The 16904-nt window shown below is 36.7% G+C and overlaps 1 protein-coding gene across 1 annotated transcript in view; it reads right to left on the bottom strand.

Annotated features, from left to right (window-relative positions):
* The window catches only part of CUNH1orf185 (chromosome unknown C1orf185 homolog), a 27234-nt gene extending 15513 nt beyond the window's left edge, over nt 1–11721 (bottom strand). The window contains exons 1-2 of the mRNA XM_010610290.2: nt 11681–11721; nt 3892–3997 (exon numbers count right to left, since the gene is read on the bottom strand). Of these exons, the coding sequence (XP_010608592.1) occupies nt 3892–3997; nt 11681–11696 (122 nt within the window). The 5' untranslated portion in view covers nt 11697–11721. The remainder of the gene's footprint in view (nt 1–3891; nt 3998–11680) is intronic.
* Nucleotides 11722–16904: the final 5183 nt, after the last annotated feature.

Here is a 16904-nt window from a genome sequence, read left to right as displayed (position 1 = left end):
GAAAAAAAAAAAAAAAAAAGAAAGGTCAGGGAAAGGTTTCCTAAGGAAGGCATGACTAAACTGGGTGAATAAAGAAATACCAGTAACAATTCCATAGAGTTTGGTGGAATAGAGAAGATATGGGAATAAGCATTTCCTAGGTAGAGAAATATCAAGTATAAAGACCTACTGGCCGGATTTGGTTAATGTAGGAGAAACACAGGGAGCAAAAGGGAAAGTGGGACATGAAAGTGAGGAGTACGCAGGGCCTTAAAAGTCATCTCATTTTGTTTATCCCCAAAGCAGTATAAAGTCCTTTACCATATTGTGAAGGTGGAGGAGGAGTGTAGGGTGATTTAATCAGACTTGCATTTGGGAAACAATACTAGCACTCTAGAGACTGAGACAGGAGGATGGAGACTTTGAGACCAGCCTGGGCTATACAATGAGACCCTGCCTCAAAAACAAACAAGGGCCGGGGATTTAGCTCAGTGGCACCATGCCTGCCTCAAAAGTGCAAGGTCCTGAATTTGATCCCTGGTACCAAACCAAACCAAACAAACAAACAAACAAATTTAAAAAATAATATTGAAGGTGGTGGTGGGGTTAGTTACAATCACCAAAGACTGGTGAAAGTGTTAATGAAAATAAATGAATAAAAACTGAGCGTGGTGGTGAATGCCTGTAATCCCAGCACTCGGGAGGCTGAGGCGGCAGGAGGATCGCCTGGGCTATACAGTGAGTTCCAGGTCAGTCTCAGCTACATAGTGAGATCCTTTCAAAAAAAAAAAAAAAAAAAAAAAAAAAAAAAAAGAAAAGAAAAGAAATGAATAGATGTGAGGGGTTTACATGGCAAAATAAACAAAACTCGGTGACAGCTTGAATTAAGCAGAGGTAGGAAAGAGAGGTTGCTATCAAGCATGTTGTCCAATTATAGAAGGTGAAAAACCCTTTCTTCGGTTTTACATACTTTGGCTACCGCCTCACTTTTTAGCTTCTGCACACATACACACACACACACACACACACACACACACTCTCACTCAATTTTTTCGCTCCTAATGTTCTTTTTGAAGGTGAGATTCTGAACCCATCATTCTATCAAAAACTTCAAGGCTACTGATGATTTCCGCATTGTTAAATCCCAAAATCATATTTCTCTGTCCTCAAAGTACCCTTAAAACGTAACTGGCTGAAACCTTTTTCTCTTATAATGCTTTTTTATTTTGGCTTCCTTGACACCCTATTTTCCTGTTTTTCTTTCTTCTCAGGTGTTGTCTTCTGCTAGATTTCTGTTGGTAGTGTGAAGGGTGTAATTATAGGTCTCCTCTTTCAATAATCACTCTGATTAGTGTCATCCAGTCCTACGACTTTAGATAACTTTCTATATCAAATCTTCAATTCTGGTTTCTGTCCTGAAGTTTATACATGCATACCCAACTGCTTATGTGATATTTCCACTTTGATGCATAATCAACTTTCAAACTTACACCCAAAACACAACTCCTACTTTATCACCACTCCAAAACTCAATCACTTTTATGATCATTTCATTTCAGAAAATGGCACAACTACTCCACTACTCATGATAAAGACCTACGTATCAGTATTAATTCCACCATTTATTTAGTTTCCTTACTTCTTTCAATCTATCAACAAGTCTCAGTTCTACCTGAAAAATATATCCCTGATCCAATTCCTTCTTTTAATTTCCTGTTCTGTTCATATTAGTCCAAGACACCATAACCTTTCACATGGAATAAATCTCCTGACTTGTCTCTCTGCTTTCATTCTTGCCCCATTAAAATTTGGGCTTCATTGAGAAATAAGAAATATTTTTTAAAAACATGAATCGGAATTCTCATACAATGCATTCACTTTGGAAAGCCTCAGGAATTTCTTATAAGGTTAATGATGTGATCTAACAATTTTACTCTTAAATATTTACCTTAGAAAAATGAGCACATATTCAAAAGTTTTATACAAGAATATTCATAGCCATTCTCCTAAGAGCTAAAAATTAGAAATGACTGCAGTGTTCATTAACAGAATAATTGATAAACCAGGATATATTCATTTATACAGCGGATTACCACTCTCCAGTACAAATAATGAGCTGTGGGGTTTTTGTTTTTGTTTTGCTATTTTGTTTTGTTTTGTTTTGGTTCCGGGGATCAAACTCAGGACCTTGCACTTGCGAGGCAGGCAGTGGGCATTGGCACCACTGAGCTAAATCCCCGGCCCAATGAGCTTAGGTTAAATACAACATAGATGTATCTCAAAAATATTATGTTGAGTAAAAAAGGCAGCCCTGGGCCAGGGATTTAGCTCAGTGTTTCCAGCACCTGCCTAGCAAAAGTAAGGACTGGAGTTTGATCCCAGGTACAAAACACAAGAACAACAAAAGAATAATGGGGACTTTCCAGGATGATGAAATAGTTCTATATTTTGACTCAGGCAGTTACCTAATTACATTTTTTTTTTTTTTTTTTTTTTTTGGAGACAGGGTCTCACTATGTAGTTGAGACTGATCTGGAATTCACTGTGTAACCCAGGCTGGTCTCGAACTCACAGTGATCCTCCTGCGTCAGCCTCCCGAGTGCATGCGCCACCACGCCCGGCCCTAATTACATATTTTCTGAAATCCATTACTTTAAGTTTGAAATCTATGTACTTTATTATATGCTATTTATACCTCAGTTTTAAAGGTGTATGATTAATATGTAAATCGCAATATAGTCCTTAAAAGCTATATTACTTCTACCTCATCAGGCTAAGTTTAAATGAGATAATATATGAAACACTCAGAACAGTACCTAGTAGGTAGTGAATACTCAATATCAGCTATTATGCCATACTTTAAAGAAACCTTCCAATAGTACAAACAATAAAATCCAAACTGTAGCTAGCCTACAAGTTCCCATATAATATGGCCCTTACCTGCCTCTTCAGTTTCATGATTACTTTCCATTCTCACTGCAAATGGTTCGTGCTGCTTTTCTGTTAAGTGAACAATGCCAAGATCTTTCACATGCTGGGGTCTTTATGCGTGCTACAGTTTTTAGTTTAGAAAGTTCTTGCATAGGTGTTCATATAGGTAGCTCCTTCTTTTAACTCAGGTCTCTGATAGAATATGAACTCCATATATAGGCATTCCTTGACCACTCTTACCTACTTATTTAGTTATCTGTCTATACTCTGTGAAACAGGAACTTCAGCTCTGTTCACAGTTACATCTTCCATTTGTAAAACAATAGCAGATGTGAAGTATGTGTTTGCTGGAGAATGAATAAGTGAGTAATCTACTGATGTCTCAATTTGTACTCCTGGAAGGGTAGTCTGTGCTTACTCATTTGATAAGATGGGAAACACTAAGGAAGATCATATCAAAATTTACATTGTTAAACATCAGACAATGGAAATACTAAATTAAATAATTAGGATTAAATAATTAGGAACAGCACGTTTTAGAGTTGAATGGCACGAAGTTGTCAAGTGATTTTTTTTTTCCCTTCTGTTTCTGGCAAGAGACTCCTTTTGGACAATACCCAAGCATTCTGTCAGTTCTCTTTTTAAATACCTTCTGAAGTGTCTTCCCCTCTAGTAATGTTTGTAATCTCTAAAATGGAAGTTGAATTTTAAAAATTTACTGTTTTATATTACCATCAGAATTAGGTCTTCTAGAAAAAAAGGACTTGATATTCCTCAAACTTTTAATGCACAAAAAAATGCTGTTATATTACTCCTTTTTTCAGTTTATTTAAAACATGTAAAAATTTCCCTCTTCAACCAAAGGGTCTACAACCAATTCTCAGATTACAGAATCAATACTATTTAGTTATTTCACTTTAATATTATTTGAAAAAGCCCTTCATTGTATTTTTAAGAGAAAAAAGTTTTAATAAATCTTACCTTCGTTTACAAATCAGGAACCACAAAGCTGATGCCAAGGCACAGAGACCAATTCCCAAACTAACAGCACCAGCAGCCAGAAAATAGGTGGAGCAGTTGAAAAGTCCTACAAAAAATTATGAAAGATTACTTCATGGATGTATCTACATTTGCTAGATAACTTAAATTCTATTATATTTTAAATGATATAACAGTGTAGTGTTAAGACTCACCAGGAGATTAGGAAACTTGGATTCTAGGCCCTTGTGATTCTAATAAACTTAAACACTATTTTTAAGGGTATCTTGCACATTAACTCCCAGGGCATATTTCTTTGACTCTGCCATGATTTGAAACCTAGGTTTTGTTATTGTACATATGCCAAGTCCTCCTTTTCATATTAGGTTTTTCCTTTTCCCAGTCCAGCTGTGACTATTACTTCTCTAGTATCATGCCTGGAAGTCCTCTGACACATGACACTTTTCATTTTAAGATTGTATTATCAATCACTACAGGGAGGCAAATGAAACCAATAAGATAACAAATATGAGGAATTTTTTTAATATGAGGAATTTTTAAGATCTTAGAAATCTTTAAAAATTTTATCCTAGAAATTGTAAAATATTATGATTATGATTACAAACTAAATAAAACAAAAATAAAATAATCGCATAGTACATGTTTATAATTGGGAAAGCCTATAGCAATTACATGATATGACCCTTTCATTTTATTTTACTTTATTTATTTATTTTAGGTACCAGGATTCAAACTTGGGCCCTTGCACTTGTGAGGCAGGTGGCAGAACCACTGAGCCAAATCCCCGGCCCCCAAAATAATTATGAATAATGAAAGCAAGAGATGCTTATAGTCAGGTTGGTCAAGTCCTCATTAAGATTCTGAAATCTGTTATCATAGCATAAAGGAAGTGTAGGATGCTTTCACAGAAGGTTACATAGAACTGTAAGGGCCTTAAGACAACCAAGGAGCATATTATTTGGAAAAAAGTATGTTAAAAAGTGTAAAATTACTTGAAGACCTTTTTATATTGCCAAGTTTCACTATGGACATAATAAAAGATTTTGTTGTTTTCATACTTTTGTTTCTTAAGTGATTTCCACTTTCAAGATAGTACCTCTCAATCCTTAGTTTTGAGATTAGAAATGTCTACATTCATGAATTAATGATATGAAAAATGTATATAAGGTTAGTATTAAAATGTTACGTTTGATATAGAAACTCTCTTTGGTTTTTTTTCTCCTGTTTTTACATTTAATATGAAAACTAAATGGCCCAAAATAAATCAATTATGTATATTATGATAACATTACATATAAACATTTTTGTATTCTTGATTTTTTTACTGTAGTTTGTCAGTGTCAACACTATGGGTCTTTTGAACCAGATAGCTATATGTTGTGGAGGACTGTCCCATGCACAGTACCAAAAATGTCATAGATACCAAAATTGTGCCTGGTTGCGAACCACTGATGTAGCTAAAAGAGAAATACTAGATAATATTGAATGACAAAAGTGTAACAGATAAAACCTATATTAAGAAAATATAGTTGAATTCAAACTGGATAAAGATCTCTACAGGGGCTGGGGATTTAGCTCAGTGGTTCGGTGGTCTGCCTTGCAAGCGCAAGGACCTGAGTTCAATCCCCAATACCAAAAAAAAAAAAAAAGATCTCTATAGAAAAGAAGCAGAGCAACACAGAGAAGTAAGTAGGGGCTAAAACCAGGGGCATTCTGGGTGCTGAGATCTGCAAGCAGCAATTAAGTGCAAGAAACAGTTTACTGAGACAAAGCTAGTCCACAACATTCTCTGGCACACTAATGAAGACCAGCTCAAATTTTCCATCCCCACATTTTTGTCTTTTCTAGAATTTCATATAGCATTTTGAGTCTGTTTTTCATTCTGTGTAATACATACTAATTTTATCTGCTGAATGTATCAATAATTTATTTTATTAATAAGTAATATTCTATGTTATAGTTGTACTGTGGTTTGTTTTTTCCCCAAATAAGAGACATTTGAATTGTTTTCAGTTTGGCTTTTTAGGAGTAAAGAAGTTACTCTATAGTTGTACACAGATCTTTGAAAAATCAGAAAATCAATTTGAACTTTTTTTTTTTTTTTTGGTGGTGGTGGTTCTTTGTTTTTTCATATAGGGTCTCACTATGTAGCTCTAATTGGCCTTGAACTGAGGATCTTCTTGCTTCAGCCTCCCAAGTTCTAGGATTAACAGGCATGCTCCACTATGCTGAGCTGAACATGTTTTTACTTCACTGAATTCATGTATATTCAAATTTATATTCAAAGAAAAAAACTGTCAAACTGCTTTCTAGGTTGCAGAACTTTTTCTTTTCTGAGATGTTCAGCTTGTCAGTTTTGTTCTTTCATGAATTCTGCTTATGGATTCTATCGAGAACTCTTTATTTAACCAGGTCACAAAGATTTTCACTGGTATTTTCCTATAAAAACTTTACATTTTACATTTAATTTATTACTTGTTTTGAACTAATTTTAGCAAAAGGTGTGGGGTATGGGTCAAATTCCTTTTCTTTTTTCCCCCTCTTGGCATGGAAAGCTACAATGACACTGGCTCCTATGACCACCTTTCTTTTGTATTGTTCAAATCTTTTTTTAAAAATTGAGTTTATCGGTACCTTTTAGATATACAGTACAGTTACATTCATCATTGGGATCTTGTACCTTTACATGACAGGTCTTAAGTTCTCATTTTTTCCCCTTGTCCCTGCCCTCCTTTTACCCCCTCCTCCCCTCCCTATTTATGTATTGTTCAAATCTTGAGGAAACCCACCAGAACTAGAGGGGGTACTAAGATCCCATGTCTGAGGCTGATGGCAGGTCTAGGCCAACCTATTGTAAACTTGCTGGAGTTCTTACCAGAAGTCCTCACAGAAGTCTTTGGAAACTGTTATGCTCATGTGTCTGGGATCTTGTGGTTAACAGGTCAAATTTAGTTTCCCAGCCAGCTTTTGTCACACCCTAATCTCCAATCTCATTTACCCCTGAGAGACACAAATTTTATCAGTCTCTTTTTAGAGTTCTATTCCTGTGATCTACCCTGTTACCAATAACAATAATAATAAAATATTTTAAAATCTCAGGAAATGTTCAAAGTGCCTTATATAAGATTTGTTTAGTTCTCACAACATATGAATTAAATATTATTATTTCCTCACTTTACAGATGAGAAACAGATGGGGCAAATTGTGGAATTGTGGCTAAGTATCTTGTTTTTTAATTTTTTTTTTTTTGAGACAGGGTCTCACTATGTAGTTTAGACTGCCCTGGAACTTACTGTGTAGACCAGACTGGTCTCGAACTCACAGCAATCCTCCTGCCTCAGCCTCCCAAGTGCTGGGATTACAGGTGTGCGCCATCACGCCTGGCACTAAGTATCTTGTTTTTAAAGGCAGACAACCAGTAAATCAAGAAACGGTAGTAATCTGAATACCATTAAGGTCCTTTCAGATCCAGACTGAGTAAAGTATAGTAACACAGAATATCTTCAATTTTTGTTAGGTAAATAGTTAAAGGATGTGAAAAAAACTTAAGGGCATAATAAAAGAGAATATCTATGGGCAATAAACATATGAAAACTTTAGTAATGATCAAGGAAGTACAAATTAAACTATGATGAGATACCACAACCACTACATAAAATGCTTAAAATGAAAAAGAAAATGTCAAGTGTTGACAAGAACAGAGTAATTGAATCTTTCATTCAGTACTGGTAGAATTTACTTTGGAAAACCGTTTGGCATTACTGTTAAAACTGAACACAGCACCTGCCTTGCAAGCACCAGGTCCCGAGTTTGATCCCCAGTATCAAAAAAATATTTAAAAAAAAGAACAAGCATGTGTTGACAAAAATAGGTACTAAGATATTTGTAGTAGCGCTACTTGAGATAGTTCACTAATTAGAAACTGCCCAGATGCCTATCATTAATGGAATAAATAAGTTTAAAAGTTGAATGGGTTAAAGAAAAACAAAATATCTCACAGCACTGGGAAAGAGTGAACTATAACCATGCACAACAAAATCAATTAATTTCATAGATGTGATGCTGGGAGGAAAAAGGCATACATGAGGTTCAAAATCAGACATGAAAGAAAGTTTTGGGGTGCTGGTTATGTTCCATTTCTTGATTTGAGTCCTGCTTATATAAGTATGTTCAGGGAAGCTTCAAGTTTACTATTTTATGACATGAATAGATTACATCTGCTGTGTCTACATGAATAGAACTAAAGAACATAACGTTCAGTGAAAATAGGCAAGTTCCATACATTTATTTTCAATAACTCCAATGAGCCCTGATTTCATTTATGCACATCAAAAAAAGGAAAAAGAAAAAAGAAAGAAAGGAAAAAAAAAAAGAAATAGTACTTTTGAATAATTGGAAGTAACAAAAGGTATAATTTATGTTATTAGTGGCCTTTTGGGAGGTTTGAGAGGAATGGAACTATGGATGGAATAAACATGTAAGACATTGTAATGCTTCATTTGTTTTTAAAAAAATTAAAGATCTGTCTGGGCACGGTGCCTCATGTCTGTGACCCCAGTTACTAGGAGAACTAAGGCAAGAGGATTGCAAGTTTGAGGCCATCCCTGAGCAATTTAGTGAGAGCTTCTCTCAAAAAAAGAGGGGGCTGAAGATGTAGTTCAGTACAGAGTGCTTGCCTAGCAGGTGTGAGGCCATGGGATAGACACACAGTACTCCAAAAATGAAAACACCAACAACGAAGATGTGCTGACCAAAAGACTGTTCATTTATAAGAACATTATACATGGATGCTTGTTATTTTGTCCTTTCACTCTTCTGATTTTCTCAAATATTTAAAAAACATAAAAATAGTATCTCAATATTATAAAAAAAATACAGAAAAGAAAAAGATACATTTCTGTAAGGTAAATAACATTGACTTCTCCTGGTAGTAAAATTTTTACTCCAGATTTTCAAATATTCTATCATAAATATCTTAGAAAAATAAGAAAAAAAATGAAACTGCATATGCAATTCTTGATTCCTTTACTTAAATGATATGAGTCTTTTTGTAGCATCTCTATTTTTATCAGTGTGTTTGTAGTCCACTTAGCTTTCAAATCCTGAGGATCACTGCCATCCTCTCTACTCTGTTCTTAAAAACTCCCCATTAGGGCAGAAAAAAATTCCACTTTACCATGGAATGATAAATTACATATTTGTTAATACCTTCAAGTTCCTGATTTAGATGGATGATTTATATATCAGGGGAATTTCAATAAGGAATAATGTTTCCAAGCCACTTTATCAAGGGATGGACAGCTAGCACCTTCAAGTCATACTTTCTCTATACATTTATAAAAAGAGAAGACTTGACAGCAACCACTACTTTCTGCTCCCACTTTGGGGTTTAGTAAATATATATTATACAGAAATATTATATACAAAGGTAGTATTTTAATTTTCTTGAGTGCCCTTAAGTGTTCCTTCTATCTGATGACCCCATTTACAAGTCACTTTATGATATTATGTTGTTTTTCTTTAATAGTCATATCACAATCTTCCTATATTTTATATCCATTGTCTGTCATCCTTTATTATAGGATGAGTCTTTTTCCTTATGATACCATGAGACTATAGAGTACTGACTAGAGTTTTGCCACATTTCAGTCTCAGGTTCATGTTGTTTGTAAATGATTTACTCCAATTCTTGCTGAACACCAATAAGTGAGAAACACTATGTGGCTCACCAAAGGGATGGGAAACAAAACAGCCATTTAAGTAAGAATCAATCCTCACCCTGAGGTTTAAACATCTATGAAGAAATAAAAGCAGGGCCGATACACAACCAGTCATAAAGATGACCACATTCATTAGTAATGGTTTGTATCTTTAGTAAGAAATCAGAAAATGTTCTAAGAAATTAATAATATAATGATGAAAATTAGAAAATACATAGAAAAAAATAATGAAAGTATTAGGTGTAAATTCTTGCAGCAACATAGCTAAGATAAACTGAAAGAGAATGTTAGGCCTAAATGCATATATTAGTAGAGAAGGTGGAAAAGCAATGAAAACTGCAATCCAAATTACAAATTGAAAAAAGACCAGCAAAATAAACTCACAGTACATAGAGAAATGAAACAATAAAAGAGCAGAAATGAATGAAATAAAATTAACATTGTGCTAAGACTAACAAAATTGACCAATCTCTAGTAAGATTAACCAAGCGAAAAAAACTGATGGCATAAGTGAACAATATTCAAAACAAAGAAAAAAGATAATTATAGACATAGCAGAGTTAAAAGAAGAAAATCCTTCCAATAAATTTATGCTAATGTTTAAAGCAACTTGCAAAAAAGTGACTCAAGAAGCAATAGACTTACTAACTTGCCCAGACTGGGTTAAAATTTGAGAGCCTCCTGACTCAATTTCCCAGAGTACTAGGATTACAGGTGTGTGTTGCCATGTCCAGCTAAAAACCTATTTCTTCATTAAACTGGGATTTAAAAAAATTTGGGGTGATTATGAAAGTAGTTCATATTTACTGTAAGAACCAAAATCAAGCACTAAAGAAGCTAAGTAGAAAATGTTGCATCCAAAATTGTTATGCCCTACAGAATATTAGTTTATCACTCTGTTTTCTAAAATGTTTGTTTGTTGGGTTTTTTGAAACAGGGTCTTGCTGTACAGTTCAGGGTGGTCTTGAACTCATTGTGTAACCCAGGCTGTCCTCGAACTCACAGTGATTCTCCTGCATAAGCCTCCCAAGTACTGCAATTACAGGCATGCTCCTCCACACCTGGTTTAAAATTGTAACTATAAAGAAGCATGGGTATTCACTTAGTTCGAATCATATGATAATCATATAGCCCACCGAATTCTTCAAATTTGGCCACAACAATATGCCTAACTACTCCTCCATGAGTTTGTCCTTGCTGTTCTCCTAAAGAGATGTTATTTCTCCAACTGCCTGAGGCTAAGTAGGCTTTTGGACCACTTCAATCAGTAGAGTATGGCTGACATAATGCTGTACTAGTTCTGTGCATAGCTCTTAACTGGCCTTCCTCCTTCTTGGATGCCAGCCACTGTGTTAAAAGTAGGATACCCTCAAGAATGCTGGGAGGAAGCCCAAAATGACCTGAATAAAGAGTGTCTTGGCCGGGCGTGGTGGTGCACGCCTGTAATCCCAGAACTCGGGAGGCTGAGGCAGGAGGATCATTGTGAGTTCGAGACCAGCCTGAACTACATAGTGAGTTCCAGGTCAGTCTCACTACATAGTGAGACCCTGTCTCAAAAAACAACAACAACAAAAAACCCCACCAAAAACAACAACAAAAAAGAGTGTCCTTGTTGGGAGGCAAAAAAGTCAAGGTGCACAAGGCACTAGACATCTTGGGAGTGGGTCTGTCTGTTCCAGTTCACCCAGCTGATCTATATGGACCAATGATAAACCATTGATAAAAGAGTCCTTGGGAATCTTTTCTACTAAATCAGAAGCAGAATAAATAAATTTCTTCAAATCTCATAAAAAGAGAATAGAAAACCTAAGTGAACATGATGTATCTATTAAACTGAATTAGCTGTTGCAAAATTTCCCTCAAAGAAAACAGCAAGCCCTGAAAACTTTACAATCTCTTTACAAATTCTATCATAGGCCTTCGATTCAACTATTTCTTATCTTATACAATTTCTTCCAGAGAGCAGAAAGAGATTGCTGGCTGTTTGTCCAAATACATTTTCCTTTTCTTCTCAGGCAAAAAGCTGGACTATGTGTCCCAGATTCACATACCATTAGGTGGAGCCATGCGACTGAGTTCGGACCAATGGAATCTGAATGGAAATGATGTCATAAAAACCTCCTGAGCACTCTGCTCTGCCCCTGCTCCCTGACTGGGACTGAGATGATTCGCTGGGAAACCTTGGAAGCCACATATTGCTATTACCCCATCAATCAACTGACTAATAGAAATTATAGAAAACAATTCAACAACAATAATGTATTTTTTTTTCAACTGCACATGGTACATTCTTTAGTTGAAAACCACTAAAATTTCTAAATTTTCTAACATTTAGTAATCCATGGTCAAAAAGAAGTAAAAGAATGAGTAAGATGAAAACACAATGTATGAAAACTCATGGTGGGGAAGGATTTAGCTCAGTGGAGCTGTGCCTGTCTTGCAGATTCAAGGACCTGAGTTCAATCTCCAGTACCGGGGGGGGACCCCAAAACCACCACCACCACCACCACCACAACAATGACAACAAACACCTCATGGGATGCTACTAAAGCTGTACTTATAGGATATAATCCACCAATTTTCATAAGGGGGCAAACCCCTAGCTTTCGAAGATTATAGATCCATTACTGTACATTTCATAATAAGTTTATTACACTATTCTCAATGAACTACTGCCTTAGTCATTTTCTTTTTGTCTCTGCAACAAAACACCTGACACCCACCACTTAAAAGAGGAGAGGTTTATTTTGGCTCCTGGATTTTAGAGGTTTCTGTGCGTAGCTGGCTGGCTCCAGGTAGAAAGGCCATGGTAGAGGCTCTGGTAGAGGAAAGCTGCTCAAGTCACGGTGAGCAGGAAGCAGAGAGAGAAGGGAGGGGCCAGGGAGAGAGAGATTCCTTCAGGTCACCCTTGCAGTGACCTTCCTCTAATCAGGGCCATCTCCTAACAGCACCGACTGTAGTGCCCTTGGAGTCAATAAACTAAAAGCTCCACCTCTGAGTGCAGGAGGCTTTGGAGGTTATTCTCTGTCTAAATCACGGTAACATAGATCTAGATTGTGTAATCTAATAGTTTCTATGGGTAGTCAATGGGGCTTTACAAACAATTCCTCTGGTGACTTCTTCTTTCAAACAAAATCCAATGAACTATATAAATATTTAGTCAGTTCTTTCTCCTGTTCTCCACTGCAGGTATTTTAAACTTTCTTCTTTTTGCTCAAGTTTTCAACCTCACCTACCACTAGCTTTAATTTCAGATTAACTCTTACCTCTGCTACTTTCAGGATAAGTACATCTACTATGTGCCAGTACTGACCTAGAAGCCAGTCACACTGTGGTAAACAAGGCAAGGTTCTTGGATTCATATTTTAGTAGGAAGGGACAAATAATAAGCACATAGGCAAATGTCTTAGTTACTTTTCTTGTTGCTGATACAAAATACTTGACATCCAAAGTTAAAATAGGAAAGGTTTTTTGTAGCTCACAGTTTGTAGAGGTTTCAATTCATAATTGACTGGCTGTAAGGCAGGGTGGCATGGCAGAGGGGCATCTCAGAGGAGAAAACAGTTCATGGCAGGCAGAAGGCAGCAAAGCAGTGAAGTAGCAAAGTAGTGAAGCAGGAAGCAGCAAGCAGCATGCAGCATGAAGCAACCCTCTTTCTGGGCCTTATATTCTACCCACAATACCTTAGGGTGGGTAGCACTCACATCAAAAGTAGAAAATTTTTAATCCTAGCATCAGACCATTAGTCCTAGCATCATATCCTTAATTCTGTCATTACACACCCCAGATACAGCCACCTTCAAAGAGCCTACCTATGACCACATGAGGCTTTGGGGGGACATCTAGATACAAGTCATAACAGCAAAGTACTTTTAGAGATTGATAAAGGTCTCAAAGAAATCAAGCAATAGCCAGGTGGAAGTTGTAAAGAATATCTCAAGAAAATGTGTGTTCTCATAGTATCATCCCTAGAAAGATCTGAATTGCCAGCTTGAATGGAATATATTTGTCAATGAGATAATCACTGATAACATTTTTCAAATAGTGCTAAGAGAGTCTTGTTTAAAGCCATAAAAGTAAATGTTAAATAGTGAGATAGTACTGGGAAACACTAGAAGTCTGTTGTCTTCATCAAAACAGTCTTCAGTTTTATCTCCCAATTATTCCCTCAATTTGCTTAGGTTCTCTTCACGTAACCTTTCTTCCAGAAGGTGAGTCATAGTCCAAAAGATAAACATGCCCCACTGCTAGTATAAGTACTGTGCTAGGTATTAGTTTGTCTGCCTTGAATTAAGATACAATGTCACTGAGGCCATTGTTTACTATTCTTCATGCAGTTGCAGCATCCTCTGGTGGGCAGTAATTTTCTTTATGGCTTTCAAGAAACAGCTTTTATACATTTTGCTGCAGAAATAAAATATACAGTGCTTCAGTATTTTCACTAAATTAACAACTTAATAAAGCATCGTGTTAGTGCTTACTGTCAGATATAAACAAATATCTGAGAAATGCCATTATACAAGTGTAAATCATATTGTTCCTACTAGTAAATGGTAATATGCTATTTGAAAAGCTTTCCATTCATACTTTTAGAAAACAAAGTTTTCACACAATTTAAACTCTCTAATTGTGCATATCTTTTTGACTTGTTACATCATTTATGTTTAAAATCTATTCAAACCGGGTGTGGTGGCACATGCCTGTAATCCCAGGACTTGGGAGGCTGAGGCAGGAGGATCGCTGTGAGTTGGAGGCCAGCCTGGGCTACATAGTGAGTTCCAGGTCAGTCTCAACTACATAGTGAGACCCTGTCTCAAAAAACTTAAAAAAAAAAAAAGTATAGTCATAGCTGCTGTCCAGGCATAGAGAACAAAATTCCAAGCATAAAATGAATGCTTAGAAGAGTCTAGAAGAGAGATATCAGAGCATTACTATTCTGCTTTAAGATTTCTTGAATGACTACTACTTCTTGACAATTTCAACTTTGTAAACCTTTTCTACCCCAAATTTACACTTCTCCTAATACTAGTACTTTGATTACCACTTAGGTTCAATGATCGACTATCTAATAGGGGACAATTTCCAGGGTGAAGTGTCACTGAGTTAACTCGACTCCAACTTCCACAACATTGTGAAATATTATCTCTCTAAGTACTATTATTTTTTCTTCTATTCCTCCCCAGTTCTGATAAAATGCTTTGAAATAAAGCAAGCAATTAAGTTATTTAAACTTTTATTCCATTCTAAAATGACCAAATCTATGATTACAAGTTACTTTAACCCCCTAAAAACTAGCAAAAGACCAAAAGGAACAAAAATAGATTCATCTGTTCCACAACAAATTGAAACTTCCAAGCTTCAGAAAATCAGATAAAATACAACTAGTAAGGCTTAGTACAAGGCTTAGTACAAATACAACCAGTAAGGTATATGTATATGCATACACCAAAAATATTGTATATGATCTTATTCACATGAAACTACATATGTAAAAGCAAAGTATCTCCTTATATTCAGTGCTATAATACATTTCTTTCCCCTAGAACACAGGATTGAATCCAAGGCCTCATACATGTTAGACAAGTGCCCTACCACTGAGTTACTTCCTCAGCATTTTTAAATTTTATTATTTGAGACATGGTCCTTCCAAGTTGTCCATGGGCTCAAACCTGTAGTACTCCTGGCCCAGCCTCCCAAGTAGCTGGAATTATAAATCAAGCTTGCCTCACCACATCCAGTTTATAATGCGGTACACACACACACACACACACACACACACACACACACAGTGAGTTCAAGGTTAGCCTGAACTACATAGTGAGATCCTGTAGTGCTGTCTTTTTGAGACAGGGTCTCACTATGTAGTTCAGACTAACCTTGAACTCACTATGTAGCCCAGGCTTGCCTTGAATTTGTGGCAATCCTCTTGCCATAGTCTCCCAAGTGCTGGGATTATAGGCGTGCACCACCACACCCAGATAAATCAGTGCTATTTCAACTTTGTGTTGAATCTGAGACTAGAGGCCAGTCAGTTTCCTTTCTGGGGGCTAATGAAGTCCATCCCCTTCGTGGGATCTCACAATATTGGCCATTATACAACCACTTTATTCTCCCCTATAGATCAGGTACCAAACAACCAGGGTGTCTTAGACTGTTCTGTGATGCTAGAACAAATTATCTGAGAATGCACACTTTATAAGGAAAAGATTTATTTTGCCATCCTGGGATTTTTTTTTTTTTTTGTATCAGGGATCAAACTTGGGACCTTGTGCTTGTGAGGCAAGCGGTGGAACCACTGAGCTAAATCCTGGGCAGAGCAGTCGTGAGAAATATGCTACTTTATTTATTTATTTAGGTACCAGGGATTGAACTCAGTTCCTTGCGAGGCAGGCGCTGGAAGCACTGAGCTAAATCCCCGGCTCTTTTGTTTTATGGTTTTAGAGGCTGAAGTGTCTAAGCTCAGACACCTACACGTGGTAAGGTCCTTGCAGTATGTCATAACTTGGTGGATGGCATCACATGGTGGGAGTTCCTGTGTTAGCTGCAAGCAGCACATGTGCAAGCAGAAGCTGAACCTGTGGAGTAGACTTGTTCTGTAACATGCCCTCGGGGTAACCAGTCCAATCATGGGAGACAGAACCCACTCCTGTGAGGCGAGTATTAATTGCTTTTGAGGGTGCTATCCCCATGACACAATTACTTTTCACTAGGCTTCATATCTTAAAAGTTCTATTACTTCTGAATACCATTACAGTGGGGGAAATATCTTGTAGATCTGACCCTTGGGAGATAAACCATATTCAAACCATGACACAGGGGTATCCCCTACATCCCAACAGACTGCTGAAGGTATTTAAACTAGCCAGTCCCAAATATGCTTACCCTGTTCCACCCATTCATTCCCTTGGAAATCACAATAAAATTACTTGTCCACAGCCCCCCACTCCGTCCACCTCGTGACTTACCTGGTAATTTCCCTAAATGGATATCTATGTCATGCTGCTCCTCCCCAGAGAGCTCTAACTAACAAACTGTAAGACCTTTTTCGGTTTCTTGCTCTTAGACTATGTCTGGCCTCACTATACTGTACCTAATGGCCAGTAATTGTTGTCAGTAGGGTTGACATAGGAATTAAGGCATGGCAGGGCCGGGGATTTAGCTCAGTGGTTTCGCCACGTGCCTCCCAAGAGCAAGGTCCCAAGTTCGATCCCTATACCAAAAAAAAAAAAAAAAAAAAAAAAAAAAAAAAAAAAAAAAAAAAAAAAAGATCTGATT

Source organism: Fukomys damarensis, unplaced genomic scaffold, assembly GCF_012274545.1.
Source record: "Fukomys damarensis isolate Sample0158 unplaced genomic scaffold, DMR_v1.0_HiC HiC_scaffold_23, whole genome shotgun sequence".
NCBI classification, from domain to species: domain Eukaryota; kingdom Metazoa; phylum Chordata; class Mammalia; order Rodentia; family Bathyergidae; genus Fukomys; species Fukomys damarensis.
The sequence above is the reverse complement of the archived record's forward strand: the minus strand, read 5'-3'. Positions and strand labels throughout refer to the sequence as shown.